The sequence below is a fragment of the Canis aureus genome, chromosome 29 (genome assembly GCF_053574225.1).
Source record: "Canis aureus isolate CA01 chromosome 29, VMU_Caureus_v.1.0, whole genome shotgun sequence".
NCBI classification, from domain to species: Eukaryota; Metazoa; Chordata; class Mammalia; order Carnivora; family Canidae; genus Canis; species Canis aureus.
In genome coordinates, this window is record NC_135639.1 from 39,984,415 (window position 1) to 40,005,581 (window position 21,167).

The window sequence follows — 21,167 nt, forward strand, 5'->3', positions numbered from 1 at the left end:
GAAGAGCGGGGCATTCTAGATTAGGGCAGCAGTGTGAACATAGCCATGTTGTGTGGCCACGGGCAGTGAAGAAACATGCCTGATTACACTAGAGATGCTTGTAGGGTAGCAGGGAAGGTACAGATGCCAGAAACAGGGGCCTTGAAAGGGAGGCAGAGGCTCTAAGGCAGCTGAGCAGGAGGCTGGAAGAGGGTTACTCTCGGAGGGTCACTCAGGCTGCAGGTGGTGATGGGATAGAGGCTGGCTTTGAGACACCTGCAGGAATTGTTAGGGGTGAGGGTGATGAAGACCTGGACCCAGACTTGGGTAGTGGCTCTGAGAAAGAGGATAGAGAGAAAAAGTTCCAAGTGGGGTCTTTTTTGGCAGAACAAACAAGATGTGGGGGCTGATAAGATAAAGGAAGTGGGGTGGAAGTGGTGAGCTTGTTAGAGCTGAGTCCTGAGGTTTTAGACCTGGGTGACTGGCAGAAAGCAGTTGTGTCACAGACAGGAACATCAGGAGGCTGACCTGAGGGCAGTTTGTGGCATTTGGAAGCAGGCCTCAGCCTTGGTGAGGGGCATAGCCCCCAGGCAGGGCCTGTGCCTGCCAGGTCATGACCAAGTCAGAAATAAAGCCATCCACCAAGAGAAACATTTCCATGTTTACAAATATTTAATGAAAGAATTTTAAAATTAGGGGATTATCAAAAAGCATTTTAAAAGCTTTTACATTTTGAGGTAGAATGATTTGTAACTAACTTTTATATAAGCCTCTTCCTCCACTGAATTCCCACTGTCCTTCATTTATACCAGTCTTGGAGAAATTTTTATTTTGAACTAGTTTTACCTTAACAGAAAGTTGTACGAATTAGAAAAAGAACTCCCATACTCTTCCCTAGATTCACCAGGTGTTAGCCTTTGCTGACATTTGCTGCATTGGCTTTATCTTCCCTTCCCTCCCTCTTCTTTCCTCATTCTTTGCATGTGCACACAGATTTAGACTGTTTTTCGGGCATCATTGGAGAGCAGGTTATAGACATTCTGTCCCTTTCCTCCCAGCCCTTCGGTGTGTATCCTTGTTCTTTCCTAAGAACAAGGATATTACCCTACCTGACCACATAGAAACATCCAAATCAGGAAGAAGTTGAGCACCAAGGTCTAGTCTCTAGGCATTCATGTTTGCCAGGAGTTCTGGTAGTTGCCCTGTCTCTTTAGTCCTCCTTTAATCTGCAGCAGTTCCTATATTCTTGCTTTGCCTTTCACGACTTTCAGATCTTCCCAAACTACAGGCCTCTTACTTTGTAGGATGTGCCTCGCTTTGGATTTGTCTTCCATGCTCTGTGACTTGTCTTTCTCAGTGCTTCACATCTGGAGGCATAAGCTGTCGGCCTCTCCTTCCTTGGTGGTAATAGTTAGTGGTGTCTGGTTATTTGGGTAAGGTGGTATTTACCAAATTTCTAAATGGTGGTATTTACCAGATTTCAAAGTTGACCCCTTCCTTTGGAATTAAAATCATTTTTAGTGAGAGACTTGGAGACCTTACAAACATGTTATCTTTCTTCACTGACATCCTTGTTTCAGAAGTCTGTGTACTTACCCATTTTCCCTTTGTAGGTTATAACAGAGCTCTTGTTTTTATATTTGTTTTTTTGTTTAAGTCCATGGTTGCCATAAGTTACTGAATCCCAAGAAGATAGTCAGTCAGCAGATATTTATTATGTCAGGCTGGGGCTAAAATGATGAGAGGTGGCTGGCAATCAGAACCTTCCCTTGAATAGCATTCCTCCCCTAGTGGGATGATCATAGTACAGGGAAATGAGGACTATGATCAGGGGAGATATCCAATATCAGAGCTTGTGGGAGTCAGGAAAGACTTCCTAGGGAAGAGATGACTACATGAGGCTGAGGGAGGGTAAGGGAGAAGAACTGTAACTGCCAAGAATGTGGCCTGCTTCTTGGCTTTGCGTGTTAAGCTTAAGGTTTAGAAGTGAAGAGAACCTCCCCATTTCTTGCTCAAGGTTATTGAGACTCAGTGGTTTGGTGACTGGCCTAAGGTCACTCGGCTCTGGAACAGGGACAACTGGGGAGTGGTTATCACTCTGCCTTGTCAGGAATAGGAAGGAAGGACAGGCATGCTCAGCTAGGTTTCCATGGCCCTGGGGAGCTGGGAGTGATAGTTAAGAGGAATACAGTTGGGTCCCCACCTTTTGTGTACTCACAGAGAGATAACGAGGCAGATGGGAAGTAAATAGAGGGTCAGCTTTATTGCCCGAAGCACAGGATTGCCTAGGAAAGGGACTGAGAATGTGGCTGGACATCAAGGCTGAAGGTGGTGTTTAGTCTTCCTTACTGTCCCAACCCCAGCTCTTTTCAGAGTTTTAGTTCTTCCTCTGAAGGAGCATTGGGTGTCACATCCCTAGCCACTATGAGCTCTGACCTCTGTGAGTTCACCACAGTGGGCCAGGAAGGAGTGGCAGAAGGATCCAGAGAGGTACAGACAGGAGAGAGTGTCAGAAGGGGCAGCCAGGCCACTCATCACCCCAGCCCTGGTTTTCCAGCATTATTGTCCAGCTCACTCGTGCTTCTGGGGGAGAGAAATGTGGGTAGAGGTGGAGATGTAGAGACTTCCCTTAACATACTGTATATATTTTTAGGAAGAATTTAAACAGTGTACTTGCTTCTTTGGTAGGACTGTAAGGTCTTGTTAAATTTTGAAATTTTTCATCTCTATATTACAACCATAATATGATCATCATCTTAAGGGTAGTTTTGTCTGAATGATACATTTATTAGGTTACCTGTAACTAAAAGTTGTTGATTAATTGAACTTGTTACTCTTTGCTATTCCAAGTAAATCCTGTTTTTTATTTTAAAATGTTTTTTACTATGTTAATTTCTTAACATAGAGTTTTCTCTGTTTGTTATGGTCAAGCTCTTTTTATTGTCATTCATTTTGCAGCTAACTTTGTTAAATTTAGATTTTGGTTGGAATTTTTCTTGTTCCATTAAATACTAATTTACTAGGTTGTTAAGCCTATTTAGATTTTTTTAAGTATCAATAATTTATTGAATTCTTTGTTTGCCTTTAAGTGAATTGCATAGGGAGTGTTTCCTGAGCTATGGGTCTTTGTTTTTCTGCGTACAGTTAATACCCATCTCATGTGGCTATGCTCCATTACAGAACCATATGCTCCATCTCAGGGTAGAGTGACCTTTCATTTCTGGGATCATAGGGCTTTTCTTGAACTTACTCTCCCAAGTCCCCAGTGGGCAGTAATCCCTGCTTATTATCTGGTTGCTCCCATGGCTGCAGCTTTCCCCTAGAGTTAGCTTTTGATCTGCAGTCTTGCAGTGCAGCAGTTCCTTTGTAGCTTTTGGAGAATGCAAGATTATAAACAGATTTATTTGAAAGCCGTTTTTTCCCTAGAGGGTAGTCGAGAACCAAAGAAATCTCTACTTTAGGGTCTAACAGTATAATCATAATCATAATTGTTATTAAAGCAAAGTATGGAGGAGGAATAGGGCACAAAATTACCAGTTCTTTTGTTATACATTTTGGTTAATAAGTTTTTTTTTCTACTGATGATATCTTATGAAAGATACCACCATCTGGAGTATATGGAACCTATTCTTATTTTTCCAAACCATTTTCTAACTATTCCCAGCCAATTTTGTATAACCATAGGTCATTAGAAAAATTGTCTTAAACCTTGGAATCAATTGAGAGGTAAGAACAAATGCATCTATCAAACATAAGTAATTGTTTGCCCTTTTCTCTTATTAAAGGTTAAAACTGCTTATAAATGTGCATGTGTCTTACGAGATACCATAAATCCATACCTGCTTCGGAGAATGAAGTCAGATGTCAAAATGAGCCTTTCTTTGCCAGATAAAAATGAACAGGTCTGTAATCCAGGAATTATCAAACCAATCCTAATGCATGGGTGCACCTGTCTGTTTACACGTGCTTTTCACATGCAGAATTGGTGAGGCTAACAGGTGTGGTTGCTGGTGCTATAGGGCAGCTGGTTTATATCTATATATACCTGTCTGTGGCAGGTGAGCCTGCTGTCGCATCTGCCCTCAGCAAGACTCTTCCTTGGTCTATAGGCTTTGATCTTTCTCTTATTAACACAGAGATCCCTGCAGCTGCACTTTTGAACTTCTCCATTTTCCTCAAACCCTCCAACTCATTCATGTTATGAATTGGGTACCAGTCATGTTCATGGGAGATAGTAGTGAACAGTGCAACTGCTTACTCTCATGGATCTCACATTCATTCTTGAGGAGAGACAGTCATAGACACATATGAGGAGGAATCAGTGAGCAGGGTAAGAGGATATATCAGTTGATAAAGAGATGACTGTGGGCATGTAGGGCCATGGTTTGGGGAAGTGGGCTTCTTATAAGGAATGATGAGAAGTCTCTCTGATAAACAGACATTTGAGCAAAGGCCTAAAGAAGGTAAAGGAAGTGAATCATGGTTGGTTTCAGAAGAAGAGTATTCCAGGTCTATGGAAATGGAAGGTTGTTGGTACCTCTAAGGACCAGCAGAGAAGGCAGTGTGGCCTGAGGGCAGGAAGAAGGATGAGAGCCCATGGAGGGAGAAGTCAGTAAGGCGGCTAGATCACCAAGGCCTACTGGTCATGGTGAAGACTTCAGATTTTACCGGGAGTGAGGAGGCATTTCATGGAGATACTGAGCCAAGGAGTGATGTCATCTAACCTAAGCTGTAAAAGGGACACCCTTTTAAAGCTTATCCTAGTGTTCTATTATCTCAACTGATGACTGCACCCTCTTTGCAACATTCAAAAGTAAATACATTGTAGATTCTCAATGGTGAGACTAGAAAGGATCTTGGAGGTGTGTCACCAAGGCTGCTTGTATCCCTGTCCCCAACCTCCCTACCCCCAAACCCTTGATCTTAACATTCCCCTTACCAGTCTTCTTTTCCCATCAGTGTCTTGGGCTGCAGTGCTCTTGCTATGTCTGATTCCAGATTCATCTTTTATTGTGCTGTTTTATTTGTCCTTACTCCTGCTCTCATTTCTTTGCTCCACATCCTCATAAATTAGCGCAGCCAGTGTCTGACTGGTTTCCCAGCCGTTCGCACTCTCCACTCCATTCAGTATTGCACAGTGTTACTGGATTAGTTTTCCAAGGCTCATCTTTCTACTGGCCTGCCTGCATATCCCTCTGCCCATCAAGAATCCTGATTTAGCTCATTTGCACCAATTTATTTTCACTATGGAGTCCCAGAATGACTCTTCTTTGTAATCCATGTAGCAGCCAAGGTAAATGGCTTGGAAATAGTTCCTGTTTTCCAAACATGTGCCGCTTGTTTTTCCATTAGCATGTCATGTTCCCTCTACCTTGGTCTCCACCCTGCTGCACCCACCCACCCCATCCCCCAGCAAACCCACACACAAAAGTTGTAAGATCCCACTAGGCTCTTGACTAGATAGAACTGCTTGGGAGTGGGACTTTGTCCTACTCACCTTAAAGTGCTATGTAAGAACTGAAACAGTGATTTGCAGACACTAAGCATGTGGTGAATAATTAGTTCAGTTAACCTTGTGGTTAACAGAGGAAAGGCTTTTCTCTTTTGCCATTGTATTTAAAAGACTAAAACAAATTTAAGAAATCAAGAGATAGAAATACTCAGGTTCATATTTTCAAAAGATTACTCCAGCAGCATATGAAAGCATTGGGGGAGGAAGGATAACAGAGACAAAGGGATGAGTTAGCTGGTCCTTCCAGAGTCCATGGAGGGGAGGGTAAGCCTGAATTGCAGAGGGCAGTGGGGCTGGCAGGTGCTTCCCAGGTTTCCTGTTTAGATGCTGGGTTGGATCTGCTGCCAGATGCTTTAAAAGGACAGAGCATGGAAGAGATAGTTGTGTTTTATTCGGTTCATTTGAAGTGCCCATGGCACATCTGTTTGCCCAAAAGGCAGTTATAAATGGGTCTTGGGTTCTTAGGAGAGTTGTAGGGGGGATGTAGTTGTGACCTCTGAGCAGGGAAGGTGTGAAACTTATGAGCAGGGATGAGGTTGCCCAAGGTGCATACATAGAACATGCAGAGAAAAGCTGCAGTGTTGTGGATATGGTTTCAGGAGGGGCTAGCTGGGAGGACAGGAGGCCTAGGCAGAAAGGCAGGTGGTAGGGTAGAGGAAGTGGAATCATGAGGCCTAGGGGCTCAGTGTGGCTGGCTGCTAGGAAGTCATTATTGAGCTTGTCCATAGCACTTTCTCAGCAGACATGCCCTCCAGGCTTGTGCTGGGACCAGGAGAGGCTGAAAGCCAAGGATGTGGGATGATAATTATATGTAATCCTTTTAGGGAGTTCCGCCATCAGTTTTTGAAGAGTCTAAGGTGGTGGAGCACTGTTGAGGGGAAGAAGTGAGGGTTTTCAGATCTGGTATGAAAGTCAAGGGTTGTCCTAGATCCAGAACAGGGAGTCAGATGTTCCCTTGAAAATAAAGGGAAACAAAGTGAGGTGGATAAAGTGGATAAATTTTACGGAGTGAAAATTAGAGGATCATGACTGATAGCTTCAGTTTCTGTTTTTATTTTTGTCTCTTTGTTTTTAAAGATTTTTATTTGTTTGAGACAGTATGAGAGAGAGTGCATGAGCGGGGGGGTCAGGGGAGAGGGAAAAAAAAAACGCAGACTCCTCACTGAGCAGGGAGCTGTACCTGCGGCCTGATCCCAGGACCCCAGGATCATGACCTGAGCCAAAGGCAGGTATCTAACCCACTGAGACACCCAGCTGTCCCCGTTTGATTGTTTTTAAGTAGAGGTAGAGACGAAGGTGAGTAGGTGCGTGGGTGGCTTGGGAAGAATGAGGAGTGTTGTCACAGCCATTCTGGGTTTATAGCATGCACTGAGCAAGGAGGACATAGAAAATTCCCCTGGAGACCAGGAGCAGGCCACTGCCCAGAGGAGTGATATTCTCCAGCAGCACTTAGCATAAAGGAACAGAGATGACAGGTGTTTGAGTCATTCTTCATTTGGAAGTCCTCAAGGCAGATGTAGTGAGTGGCAAAAGGATAGCTAAAGGATAAGATCTTGGGTTTATGACTAGCCAAGGAATAGGGTCAAGCCATGAGGTGATGGCAGTGGACATGAAAGAGAGGAGGATTGAGAGGCAGAAGGTCAAGGAACATTCTGGCATGGAGTAACAGACACAGTTGGGCACAGATAGGTCAGGTAAACTTGGGAACCTGTGCTTCAACCTCCAGGAAAGGGGGCAAGTCAGGAGAGGGCAGGGTCCCTGTCAGATGTGCTGAAGTGAAGTGTGGGTGAGTGGCATGGGTGGTGAGTGCTAAGAGGCTACGATGGAGGAGGGCTTGTGCACCTGGTCCTGAACTTTGTTGTGAAAAGGAAACCAGTCTTCAGGGACTATTGGGATAGTGGGTGGGGACCAGAAGGTGGATGGACAGGAAAAATGGAGGGGCTGTTGAGAAGGGGTGACTATGTCCTTGTTTAGCTCTGAGATGTGGCACTGTTTGGGCTTTTTAAAATAAGTGGTACGTTGTTAAAATTGTATACATTGTGCTTTTTTTTGGTTAGAAAGTTTTGTTGATATTTTAATTATTTTATTATTATTTTTTAATTCTATGGAGTTTTTTTTCTCCCCTCCTCCATAGGTCTTATTTTGCCGTCTTACAGAGGAACAACATAAAGTCTACCAAAATTTTATCGATTCTAAAGAAGTTTACAGAATTCTCAATGGAGACATGCAGGTCAGCTAAATAACAGAAACTGGAGAAATGAACTGTGGAGTCAGGAAGCAGGGGAGGAAAGGAAACTAGTACAGTCATATTTCACTGGTAACTCTTGGAAACATTTGGGTGTGAACAATCACTTAATTCAAAGCCCTTCCAGAAGTAAGAGAATGCAATTATATTTGAGCACATGTCTTTTTGCCTGTATTGCAGCACAGTTACACTTGAACCCCACATCACATGGTTTAGCAGGTCTGTAGCGGTGAGTCCTGCAGGGATGCATGGTCCTATGCAGAACACAGGGAAGTGGCTCTGGACTGCTGGGGTTAGCAGGTGCATGAAGGAAGAATTATTATTATAGATATTTGTGTAAGTAAAAAGTATTTTAGTTGTTGGCAATACTCAGCAATAGATGTTGGTATGTTCAATAAGCATATGTAGTAGGTTTATAATCAGCATATACTTTGAAGTTCCATATGAACTATTCAGTTTCTTTGTGCTTCAGGATCCTAAAGTATGAATTGTGATTTATTAGACACATGAAACTTCCTTAGTCTTGGGTCTCTTCTCACAGGAGGTACAGCTGAGTATCAAGCACTATACTCTGAAACACACTCTCCTACTTATACACAGAGGTTGATAAAGAGATGACTGTGGGTAGCATGGCTGCTTGGGCCCCATCGCATCTTTTTCTTCCAATTGAAGTCATTTCAGTTCTAGCCGTGGCTTACCATTTCTCTTCATTCTATCTTTGACCTCTATGGGAGGTTCTTAAATCATTCATATTTACTCAGCTCTCCTAAGTCTGCCCTTAACTTATTATCTTCATGCACCTCCAAGTTGTGAAGCCTTAATTGGTCTAGATTAGCACTGACTTGTGGATACAGAATGTAAGCTGCATGTATGATTTTTAAATTGTCTTAATAGTCACATTAAAAAAGGTAAAGAGAAAAACAGGTGAAGTCAATTTTGGTAATGAATTTTATTTAGCCTGATGTATCTAAAAATGTTATTTTAATACATAATCAAAAATTTCTAATTATGAATGCGATATTATTACCTCTTAAAAAAAACGGTATCTCCAAAATATTTTACATTTGTAGCACATCTCAACTTAGATTAGCTCTCTGTGGCTTGGGGCCACTGTACTGGAAGCACAGATCTAGAGGTTGACAGAGGAGTTACAGATGATTCTTGGGGGAGTTCTGAAATATTCTTGATTTGTTTAGATTCTTAATTATTTATGTGTTGTTTGTGAGTTAGAACAACCATACTCTTTGATTATTGGCTTAACTTAACGTTTATTCTTTTTCTCCTTGAGCTTTTGTACACATGAACTTGATTTGAGTCACACTTGGAAAGCTGTGAAGGATGCCCTCATGCTGGGGTCTGGAGGGCAGGCCCTTCTGGTCTCCTATGCCCTTCTGCTGTATGAACCATCCTCATATCTTTCCCATTTGTGTATTTCCCATGCAGATGTTTTCTGATATTCTAAATTATAGGTAGATGAAACTTCCACCACTGACTTATGTTAAACTACAGAACTTTTAGTGAGGAGTACTTAGTGTAGTATTTGAATGCATTTGCTAAGTCATCTGCCTGATTTCTCCAAATTTAGATGGGCATTACACTTTTTTTAAGATAGAAGATGAGTCATTTTTTTATATGCTGTGAATTGCATATCTTTCTTTCTAGTGAGAGAAAAGAAATCATCAGCAATTGAATATGAACAGTAGATGTTTGGTCCCATAGAATGTTTTTGTTTCAGAGAACTTCCCTTATCAAGAATTTACATGGTATAATCCAAATGCACATAATTCTTTTATACCATAGATTTTCTCTGGACTTGTAGCCCTAAGAAAAATCTGCAACCATCCTGATCTTTTTTCTGGAGGCCCGAAGAATCTCAAAACTATTCCAGATGACGATGAAGAAGATCAATTTGGGTACTGGAAACGTTCTGGGAAAATGATAGTAGTTGAGTCCTTGTTGAAAATATGGCACAAGCAGGGTCAACGAGTATTGCTATTTTCTCAGTCAAGACAAGTGAGTATACAGACTTTGTAAAGAAACAATTTGATTTTTTAAGACTTACAACCAGTTATTAAGAAAATGGGATATAATCTAAAATAATCATTCTAAAAGCAAATTCACCTGCTGATACTGAAGTGGCAGCCTACAAATCTCTTTGGGAGCTTGAAGAGTTGGTGTCCAGAAGTTGACTCTTTTGAAAGGTGTACCATGTGGTTCTAGGGTGTGGGCAAGTTTGGATTTGATCTCAGATAGATACCCTGTAAGAATTAATAGTAAGGAAGTACCAAAAATACTCTTGTACTAGTAATATTTATCTGCCTCAAAGCAAGAAGCTCCTTTTAATTTAAACCTATCGGGGAAGGCATGACTGTTGAGACAAATGTGGACATACTCACTGGAGGTGTATATTTGATTTTTAAACTGTTATCCCCTATCCCCTCTCCCAAAAAGATGTTGGACATACTTGAAGTATTCCTTAGAGCCCAGAAGTATTCTTACCTCAAAATGGATGGTACCACTGCAATAGCTTCAAGACAACCACTGATTACAAGATATAATGAGGTAACAAGTGAATTTAACAGTAAAGTCAAATAGTGCTACTCCATGCAGGGGAAGGAAGAATAGCCTCACCCACCTGCGCCCTGCTTATACTGGGACGGGCAGCAGGTAAAGAGAGACATTCTGCTTTTAACTCTGGGTATTCTTAGATATGTGTGTATGTGTGTGTGTATGTGTGTGTGTGTAAAGAAAGAATGTGTATTCCTTCTTGAAAAGCCAATTCTGAGATATTGCCAATATAATTGGTATTAAAAACAGGAGCTGTGAGATGGGATCTTGACTGACCAGCAGTCTCTAGGACCCATCCTTTGTATTGGGAAGAGGTTTCCATGTGCAGAATATGTAAAGATAGAGGTGAAGAGCTGTAACTAGTCTTAAATGTGCATACCAGATGTTGTGCATCTTACTCTAGGACACATCCATATTTGTGTTTCTTCTGACCACCCGGGTGGGTGGCATCGGAGTCAACCTGACAGGGGCTAATAGAGTCATTATCTACGATCCCGACTGGAACCCAAGCACAGATACACAGGTAAAGGAGTGTGTGAGTGACATACAATTGAGTGGCCAGCACTTGGGAGGGGCCTTTGGTGCCCCTGTCCGTTTCTGCATAGGGTTCCCATTTTGGTTGTTGCCTAGGCCTTGGCATGGAGGAAGACCCTGTCTAGCCTCATAGTTGGGAAGAGTCTTTAGCAGTTTATCTGTAGCATTCATCACTACATCTGGGGTACAAAGAAAGTGCATAAAGTACAAATAAACACATTGTTTTTTAGGTAGAGGTGGCTAAATATGTCTTTGTCACCTGCCTGTTTATCTTCCTTAGTACACCTTAGCTATATTTAGTGTCATTAGCTAGAATTTTAGCTTTGGCAAGGAAAGGAAGCAGCCAGCTGTCTCTGTTTCTTTTAGTTGCAGCCCTTGTCATTGGGAAGGGCGCTTGTCCTTGGAAAGAGCACTTGTCCTTGGTAAGGGCACTTGTCATTGGGAAGGGTGCTTGTCATTGGGAAGGGCACTTGTTGAGATGTATCTCTCTGCCATAGGCCCGGGAGCGAGCATGGAGGATAGGCCAGAAGAAGCAGGTGACGGTGTACAGGCTTCTGACTGCGGGTACCATTGAAGAAAAGATTTACCACCGGTCAGTACAGATGCCTGCCCGCTCTGTGACTGGAGACTGCTGTCCTGGCTGTAGCGTGTGCAGGATGTAGATATAGAAGTATGCTACCAGGATTTTGAGCTGGGAATTTTTAAAATGTATAGCTCTAAAAAAGTATTTTCAGGAATCCCTGGGTGGCACAGTGGTTTGGCGCCTGCCTTTGGCCCGGGGCGTGATCCTGGAGACCCAGGATCGAATCCCACGTCGGGCTCCCTGTATGGAGCCTGCTTCTCCCTCTGCCTGTGTCTCTGCCTCTCTCTCTCTCTGTGTGTGACTATCATGAATAAATAAATAAAATCTTAAAAAAAAAAAAGATAAAAAAAAAAAGTATTTTCATCTTAGAGCAATAGTTACTATAACTTAAAGGATATATGAGGGTTTTGTTGTTTTGTTTTTGTATTTTTTTCTTTCTCATTAAAGTAAATTTATTATTATTGTTTTTTAAAAATATCTTTGAACCCAATCATTTTTCTACCTTATTAAACATCAAGGACTACTTATGTGTAACCTTCATCTTAATTGTTATTTAAGAGAAATGTATCGTTCACTATAGTGAACCATCTTTTTTTCAGAAAAATTTTAAGAAGTGACAAAGTTGAAATACCTGATGGAATTTTCACATACCATTGCAGCTGTGATCAGCATGGGTAGCCTGGTGATCTTTGGCTCAAATACCCCTGAGCGAGAGGTTGACCAGGATACCTGTTTCTTTCTCCATCCCTCTGTACAATGTGTAGGTGTTTAGGTGAGGGCCCCTTTAACAGTGGGGTGGAGAAACTGCCACCTTCTCCTCATCCTCTGCCGAAGACTTTATTCTTGAGCTGCACCCCAGCTTTTCAGTAGAGGCTCCCTGCTTTCCACCATGCACTGGTCCATTCCCAGATAGGGTGTGTGTTCTTCAGGCTCTTATTCTGAGAGGACAAAAGACTAGCTATATCCTGTGAGGGAGAGCTTCCCCTTAGATGTGCCTTGGGGGGAATAGTGGGGGAGACTGCTTTGTAGGGATGTCTGGGCAGGAGTGACAGTGGTGTAGAGGTTCAGTATAGAGTATGAAACAGCAGGCAGAAGGTGGGTAAAATGACTTCAAGTGAAAGCTTTGTAAAGCCCAGGTAAGAAGTTTCCTGAATCCCATCACAGAAGGGTCCTCAGAAAGGTAGGGCAGGGGACTTTTGGTCCAGCAGTCCAGGAAGCCAACTCCTTCCACCTCAGAGGCGCTGTGAGTCACATGATTGTATGTAGAGAGGTGTTTCCTGACATGTGATGAATATTGGAGATTGAAAAAGCTCACTGGGTATAAATAATAAGATACTCTGTAATTTAAATTCTGTAAAGCTTGGGGGACCACCTGATATTTTATGTACTTTCTGAATTGTAATTTTTCAAGGTGAAAAGTTTGGGGATGATTTAGATATTTGTTCAGCTACAGTTATCATACCTTTCATGTTGTTTTATAACTAGGATTTTGAGGTACAGCTAAACATTGTTTTCTATCAGTTTAATTTTTTATCTTTTTAGACAAATTTTCAAGCAGTTTCTGACAAACAGAGTGCTGAAAGATCCTAAGCAAAGGCGATTTTTCAAGTCCAACGATCTTTATGAGCTGTTCACTCTGACGAGTCCTGGTGCATCCCAGAGCACTGAAACAAGTGCTATTTTTGCAGGTATTACATAAAATAATTTAACTTAAAGTAATAAATTACAGAAGAATTATGTAATGTAACTTGAGTGTGTTTTACCCCTTTACAGGAACTGGTTCAGAAGTTCAGACTCCGAAACTCCATTTAAAAAGAAAACTTCCACCGGCCTTTGGAGCAGACCATAATATTCCAATATGCAGAAAGTTCCCTGATTCTAATGCATCCACAAATGATACCACATCATCTGAAGAGAAATTTACAGCTAAAGGAGCTGGAGTAAATACAATAACTTCTGATCAAGGCGATCCTTTGAAAGATGCCCCCCAAACTCCTAGGAATCTCACTGGCAGTGGTGGACCTGAAGAAAAGACAAAGGCGGTACCTATACTAGAGGAGTTGTCTGTGACTAGTGGACGTGTGGATTGTTCCAGTTCTCCAAGAACTAGCAAAATGGATGGGCTATCTAGTGAGGAAAGCATCCATGAAAAGCAAGGTCTTTCTGACAGAAGAGAAAGCTGCCAGGCTCAAACAGAACCTCTTCAGGAGAATAAAGAGTCGGAAAATAATTTTTCAAAGCACAAGTCAAAAACAAAACATAGTGTGCTGGAAGAAGAGACCCTGGAGCAACTTCAGAGGCCGAAGTCGAAGCCTAAGAACACTAAGCATTGTAGAGATGCCAGGTTTGAAGGAACCCGAATTCCACACCTGGTGAAGAAAAGACGGTACCAGAAGCAGGACAGCGAAATTGAGAGTGAGACCAGTGAACAGAGCAATGATGATTACGTCTTGGAAAAGCTTTTCAAAAAGTCAGGTAATGTTTTTGCTGAATTTGCCACAAGTGTGCTGGAAACAGGTGGGGAGTAGGCCATTTCTAGCAGTGGCAGACTTTACTCACAGGGCACAGTGGGCTCTCAGCTGGAGGTATTTTATTCTTCTAAAATTCAGATTTTGTATTGACATTTTGACAATAGTATTCACCTATCTTTTCTGAAGACCTAGAGGAATTTGAAACTTTGACTTATAGCCACATACAGAAGGGTGCAGTGCTTTAAGTAGGTTTGTACTACCTGAACAGTAGTGAGTAATAGGAAGGTTCTGTACATGCTGTATTTATCTGATTTTTCAACCGCAGAGATTAACAGTCATGGGGGAGAGGCAGAGGCATGACCAGAGGTAGGCACTCTGGAAATAGAAAAGCTGATAACTAATAGATTGCTAATGTCAAGGGAGAGAAAACTCAGGAAAGCAGATTCAACAGTTGCTCAGGACTGGGGAGGAGCAGCCCAGCACAGCTTAGTTTTTCCTGGGGGTGTCGGCCTATTGTTCAGGCCAGTGTGATGGCCCTGAGTTACCAGAGATCAGTTTGTGGTTCTTGGTTTGGGAAGGCCAGGTTTCTCTACGGCATTTCAGAGAGAAACCATCTGAGCCTGATACTTTACCATAAGAAAGTTTATTGGTAACTTTCTACTCTTCCTGCTGTTACTAGCCTGTTTCCCTAGGAAATGATCTGTTTTGTCTAGTTTTCAAGTTTATTTGCACAGAGGCATTAAAAATATTCTTATAATAATTTTTTAAAATTTGCTTCTGTTTCAAGATAATTTCTCCCTTGTCATTTCTGACTTTTAGTATTTCCACCAACCCTTTTTTGGTCAAGTTAAGCTAGTGGTTTGTCTATTTTGTGATTTTTTTAAAAATAAACTATTTTAATTTATTAATTAGATCTTGGGCTGTTCTCTATCTTATTAGTTTTTGTTTTTATCTTTAATCCTTGTGCTTTTGTTTTTGTTGTGTTTTGTTGAGTTTTTTGGCTCAATTTTTATAAGAATCTTTGACTTGGAAATTTAATTCATTTGTTTTTATTCTTTCATTTTATTGATACACAAATATTTAAGGCAATGAATTTTCCAGTGATAAACTGCATTAAATTCTGCTGATAAGTAGCATTTTCATGATCATTACTTTTTAGAAATTTTATAATTCTGGTTTCTATTTTTATATTTATTCCTTCAATAGAGAATTGATTAATAGAAGGCTTTAAATTTTTCCAGATAGCAAGGATGTGGAAGTTGTGTTGACAAGGGCTTATGCTTCAATTATTATAAAACAGGGATAGTCAATAGTTCGTGCTTTGTCGGGTAGTGATGAGGGCTAAGTGGTGATCACATTTATAACGTTCCTGGGTCATAATAGTCAACTTGGCAAATAGCTACAAGTGTTCAATATTTTTTCTCTACCCACAATATATTAGATTATACAGAAGAAAAAATATGATTGTATACAAACTAAAATAATATGTCACTGTTTCCTTTGTTCTTGCTAGTTGGTGTGCACAGTGTCATGAGACATGATGCTATCATGGATGGAGCGGATCCGGATTATGTGCTGGTGGAGGCAGAGGCCAACCGAGTGGCCCAGGATGCTCTGAAAGCGCTGAGGCTCTCTCGTCAGCAATGTCTGGGGGCATCGTCTGGTGTTCCCACCTGGACGGGCCACAGGGGCATTTCTGGTGCGCCAGCAGGCATAAAGTAAGACATTACTGCTCTGCCATGCATGTGAGGAGGTCAGACCATGTAGGCTAGCAGTAAAGTCAGGGCAGGCGTGCTAGAAAATCTCTCAGGGAGGGGTCAGGTCAGCCAGATTTGCGTGACTTGGCAAAAAACATTTATAATCTTACGTTCTTCTTTACATTGTCCCCTGCTCTCCAAAGCTGAGTTTTCAGAGAGAAAACTGATTTGTTTTGTTTAAGAGATGATGTTAACAATAAGAGATACAGAGTAGTGATTACACTTTAATGAGATGATCAGCCGTTGTTCAGCAGTCAGTAACTACTGTGCTATTTGATATGCTCGTTTAGAATAATTCCCTATCTTGAATTTGACAGTACTTTCCATCATATGTTGAACAAGTTATTGAGAGGTTCTGACTTGAGACTCTTCCTAGGAGAGTAAAGGAGAAAAATTGAAGGGAATGAGCGGCATGGCTGTGGAAGAATAATCATGCAGAAGAAAATTTTTCCAGGAGAAGATTAAGTTGTTGAAAGGGAAATTTTGTCTCTCAATCACAAAAGCAAACATTTTATCTACTGTGTGATTCTTTTCCTTATTTAGGAGTAGATTTGGTCAGAAAAGGAATTCCAAATTCTCTGTGCAGCATCCTTCTTCAGCATCGTCAAAGGAGAAATGCCAGGTAATGTGAAAGCCTTGATAATTTTTGGGTGTGAGACTTATTTGACTGAATTGCCATGAAAATTTAACCTGATGGGGATATGAGGAAAACCGCTGGCATAATGACACCTGGTATTTGTGTTGTATGCTCTAATTAATGAAGCACTTTCATCTGAAGCTGAAAGGGCCAGACAGCTTTGTAAAAGACAAAGTCTTGAACCCAACTCCATAGCAGAATCTCTGCTTTGCTCCCTGAAAGTCAGGGAATAAGTGATGTGTGAGTTGCTGCCCAGGCAGCCTCCTCCATCCAGAGGTGAATACCAACTCCACAGAGCACTGCCCTCTAGAATGAAGGTCATGAAAACCACCTGGAATGTTGTTTGTATTAACTGGCTGCTGGAGCCTTGTGCCCGTCTCTCCCTGTCCTGTAACCCCCCCGGATGCCTTGAGTGCTTCACTGAGTAAAGACTAGAGCAAACTCTATCATTCACTGCTCTCTCTTCGGTCTTTTCTGCTCAATGGTTATGTTACTGATAAAAGTTGAAGACTCCCAAGTTGAAGACTCCCAAGTTCAGACTCCTATTTTAGATTAATATGAATACATTTAGGGATAGAGAACCTTTTTCAAATTCCCGTGTTGTGTTCTTTTAACATTAGAGATAGTGAAGAAAAATCAGATTTGTGGTGGTGTTTTAGGGCAAAAGATGAGAAAGTCAAAAGATGTAAAAGTAAAGAGAAGGAAGTACAGCTCTGCTATTGTTCCTTATCCCACAGTGCCTGGAGTAGGGTGTCCTGGGGTGGGGGGAAGGACAGGAAAAGCCTGCAGAACCCGTGCCTCCTGGAACTGGCTTTCCCACCAAAGGGAGGCTCAGTGCCCTACCCTGCCCCCCACCTCTCACCACACAGAATGATGATGCAGGGAAGAGTGTAGTTTGGGGGATTTGGGTTTTTAAAGAAATGTTCTTTAATGGTGGGTAGATTTCAGTGCTTGACTTGCTCCCTGTCTCTTTCTGTTCCACGGCATCTCCTTCCTTCCTGGCAGCCTCATTGCCATGGGCTCGAGTGTTTATGGCTCCTCAGGGCCTTTGGGAAAATAGTGAGAGCATGAACTAGAAGCTGGTGTGTCACTGCAGTGGTTTTCTTTCTCCAGGATGGTGTCCCAAGAAAAGATGGAAAGGATAATGCTTCTGAGCACTTCAGTGGAAAAGTGGAAGATGCAGAGTCTTCACCTGGGGCTCTCCCTTCATCTTCACTGTTGGCTAAAATGAGAGCTAGGAACCACCTGATTCTGCCACAGCGGCTGGAAAGTGAAAATGCACACCAAGAGGCTCCTGCTCCACCACCCCCCACCACGGAACACGATGACCTGCTGGTGGAAATGAGAAACTTCATTGCTTTTCAGGCCCGTGTGGATGGCCAGGCAAGCACTCAGGAGATACTACAGGAGTTTGAATCGAAGCTGTCAGCCTCACAGTCTTGTGTCTTTCGACAACTGTTGAGAAATCTATGTACTTTTCATAGAACTTCTAGTGGCGAAGGAATTTGGAAACTTAAGCCAGAATACTGCTGACCAACATTATTTTTTAAATTCTCAGTTTCCTAATGGAAATTTCTGATTATTAATCCTATGATTAATTATCATGTTCGTCAACAAGTTGGCGTCATTTGATGTTTACTTTGAATGATATCTACCTCATAATTTAAAACTTTAAGGAAGAAGAAATTCATCTCCAAAACTTAAAAGTTTTAAAAATACTTGGGTTGATATTTTTATTTTGACACCATGAATTAAATGCATTATAAATCAGGGACCTAACAGTTAATCCTTGGATTGCATTTGTTCCTTTATCCAAAAGATGCCATCAGGGAGCACATTGCTGTTCATTTAGATGTTTGTAGGCCAGACATCTCAAGAATTCTTTTTATTGGTGCTAAAAACATGTCTTATGTTAAGTCAGACCTATTCAATAAATTAGTTCACCAGTATCTGATAACAGATACTTATTTTTGGTGCATAGCTTTTAAACGTTTAAATTTATCATTTGCTACCCATAAAAAATCAGACTTGTCTTTTAAATATATTAATTGCCTTTAAACGGTCTTCCTTTTAAGGTACTGATAAATCGGCACATATTTTCATTAGTAAAGCATGAAATAGCGTGGTAATAAGTGAGGAGACCTATACTTGGAGAAGGTTTAGTGTACTCAGCTTATAATGGCTTTCCTTTAAGCAAAGGGCATCTTTTCCCCTGCTACAGGGACTGTTGGTTTTAGGAAAATAAAATTTATTATCTTGAAAAAACTACACAAAAACTTAAGCAGAACCAAAAGCAAGTACAAATAAAACAGCGAAAAAAACCCTCAAAACAAAAAAGCAAATAAAACAGCCAACATACATATGCACACAGTGTTACTCTAGACCACAGCCAACATGCCATGGTTGCCTTGTAGTGACCGCTGTTGGGGCCCGTGCTCTCTGCTTACCCGCAGGGAGATGACTTGAAGTGTTTTAAATTTTATTTATTGTTTGCTTTTCTACGGATGCTGATTACTTTGTATTGGGCACTGTTGTTCTCCTTATGTATTATCTTCTTTCCAGTTGTCCTTTGCATTCACTGTGGCTCTCCTGTTCTAGAGGTTTGGTTTTCAGCTGTTTTCTGGCTATTGCTTATGTATTTATAGTTTTGTGATGGTATTGTTTTGATCCTTACTTTGTTCCCTTAGCCTTGATTTTCTTGTTTCCTTCTCATTGTTTTATCAGCTCTGAAGTCTTGTTTTCTTAAATTCATTACATTGTTTAAATTTTTTCTAGAGATGTTACAGTGCAGTTTGTTCCTTGGGTTCTCTTTGGCATGCTGTTTTTCCACTCTGCTTTTTCTGTATCATGCTTACCTTCCTCCCAAGCCGTTTACTTATGTTGCAGATGAGCAGCTCTGTCCATATTTGTATACTCTTCCCTGTGACCCAGAGAGAAGGGATTTGGGTTTGGGGATTGGGAAAAGCCTCTGCTGGGGACCATGCCGCTCTGGTTGGAGGATTTATGTTTTATCTCTCCATTTTGAGATTTTGTTAAATAGCTTGGGCCAAAGAGCCCTCCCTGTAGGCAGGATGTGTCATAGAGTCATGATTCTCACCAGGATTTTCTGCTGCTTTTTTTTGAATTCTGGCTTACTCATTTTATTCTGTATTTAGAGTGATATATTAGAGGAAGAAGATTCTATTATTGTTTGCTGTCATTATCTAGAAGTCATAGAAGGGATTTTTAAACAGCTCAATAAATCCTAAACTTGAGAATTTGGCTCAGAAGGGAGTCAAAACTCATGACTGTTTTGTTTCTGGGAAATTCTTTTTTTATTTTTATTTTTGTGATCATTAGCCTGTAAGAAAATTGCTTTCCCCCTATTCTCAGATTGAATGCAGTTCATTATCTTTCTTTCTGAAATCTGAACTGTACTGAGTGAGAGAAGTTGTAGCCTTCTCATCCAATAGAAAATACCATCAAAAGCTATGATGCAGTAAAAGCAGGGTGGTCCTCACCTTAGTTTGTGTCTCTGCTCTGCCACCAACGTGCTGAGACCTTGGGCAGGTTGCTGCCCTGCCTGTGTCTCAGTGTGGACACGTATCAAGATTGTCATCATGCCTCCAAGGTAGATAGGCTTAGAGGAATATGGTTTTAACAATAGAGAGTAACTTATTCATTAGATAGAATCCACTTTCTGGAACTTTAAATGCTTTGTACAATGTAGATAGATTTAATGTAGTTAGCGTGTTATATTGGTACCAAGCTACAGTAAAGGATTTTAAATTTTGTGAAATTTTAAGACTTCCTTAGTTCATACATGAATATACTACCACTGTTTTAAAAATTTCAGGCAGTACTTTGTCTCCTCACTGTTCCTGCTCCCATTCCAGAGATAAGGATTTTATTCAGTGTGTGTTCTTTCAGGCTGTTTGCCATGTATTTGCAAATACACCTCCTTCCTTCACTAACAAGGTTCTGGAGTTTTACCTGGATGCATGGCTGCTCAGCTGAAGACTCCGCTTCCCTGCCTCCCTTAGAGTTAATTGTGGCCCCGTGACTAGGCAGTGGGATGTACGTGGAACTTCCAGAATGGGCCCTTAAATAAGGGAGTGGGGTATGCTCCTTTTTGGGTGAGATTCCAGGGGGAGCTTAAGCTACATATGGAAGCTACAGAGGTGGTGTGTTGAGCCTGGAGAAGCTGGCCTGCCAGCCTTGAACTGCTTTCCTTCTACCTGTTATTTAAGACCAAAATAAATTCCTGACTTGCTTAAACCACTGTCTTTTTGAGTCTCTTTTATTACTGAACTAGCTTTGCTTTATGTATGTGATTTAATGTAGATGGGATTTGTATCATCCTTACTGTTTTGCAGCTAGCTTTTCAATTAATGTTCTATGCAAGACATCTTTTCATCCCTGCAATTATATCTTTACCTTCATGGAGCTGCTGGATTAAAAATGATACAGATATTTTAAATTTTTTTAAAAAGGTTTTATAATTTTAATTTAATTAACATATACTGTATTAGTGGTTTCAGAGGTAGAATTCAGTGATTCATCAGTTGTATACAACACCCAGCGCATGTTACTTTAAGTGCCCTCCTTAATGCCCACCACCCAGTTACCCCATCCCCCCACCCACCTCCTCAGTTTGTTTCCTATAGTTGAGTCTCTTATGGTTTGCCTCCCTCTCTGTTTTCATCTTATTTTACCTTCCCTTCTTCTATGTTCATCTGTTTTGTTTCTTAAATTCCACATAGTGAAAAAGTGACAGATTTTTAATTTTAATGGATGTAATGAAACTGCTTCCTTCCACTTACATTCCATAAGAAGACCCATTCTCCACAGTCTTGCCAACCATCAATCTCGAGAGATCTTTGTTTTTGTTTTGTTTTTAAC

The 21,167-nt window shown here is 41.2% G+C and overlaps 1 protein-coding gene across 1 annotated transcript in view; it reads left to right on the plus strand.

Annotated features, from left to right (window-relative positions):
• ERCC6 (ERCC excision repair 6, chromatin remodeling factor) overlaps positions 1-20,543 on the plus strand; it is a 73,860-nt gene extending 53,317 nt beyond the window's left edge. The window contains exons 11-21 of the mRNA XM_077878600.1: positions 3,765-3,881; positions 7,626-7,721; positions 9,537-9,749; positions 10,188-10,298; positions 10,708-10,827; positions 11,336-11,430; positions 12,964-13,109; positions 13,195-13,896; positions 15,406-15,610; positions 16,193-16,271; positions 17,400-20,543. Of these exons, the coding sequence (XP_077734726.1) occupies positions 3,765-3,881; positions 7,626-7,721; positions 9,537-9,749; positions 10,188-10,298; positions 10,708-10,827; positions 11,336-11,430; positions 12,964-13,109; positions 13,195-13,896; positions 15,406-15,610; positions 16,193-16,271; positions 17,400-17,819 (2,304 nt within the window). The 3' untranslated portion in view covers positions 17,820-20,543. The remainder of the gene's footprint in view (positions 1-3,764; positions 3,882-7,625; positions 7,722-9,536; positions 9,750-10,187; positions 10,299-10,707; positions 10,828-11,335; positions 11,431-12,963; positions 13,110-13,194; positions 13,897-15,405; positions 15,611-16,192; positions 16,272-17,399) is intronic.
• The last annotated feature ends 624 nt before the right edge of the window (positions 20,544-21,167 follow it).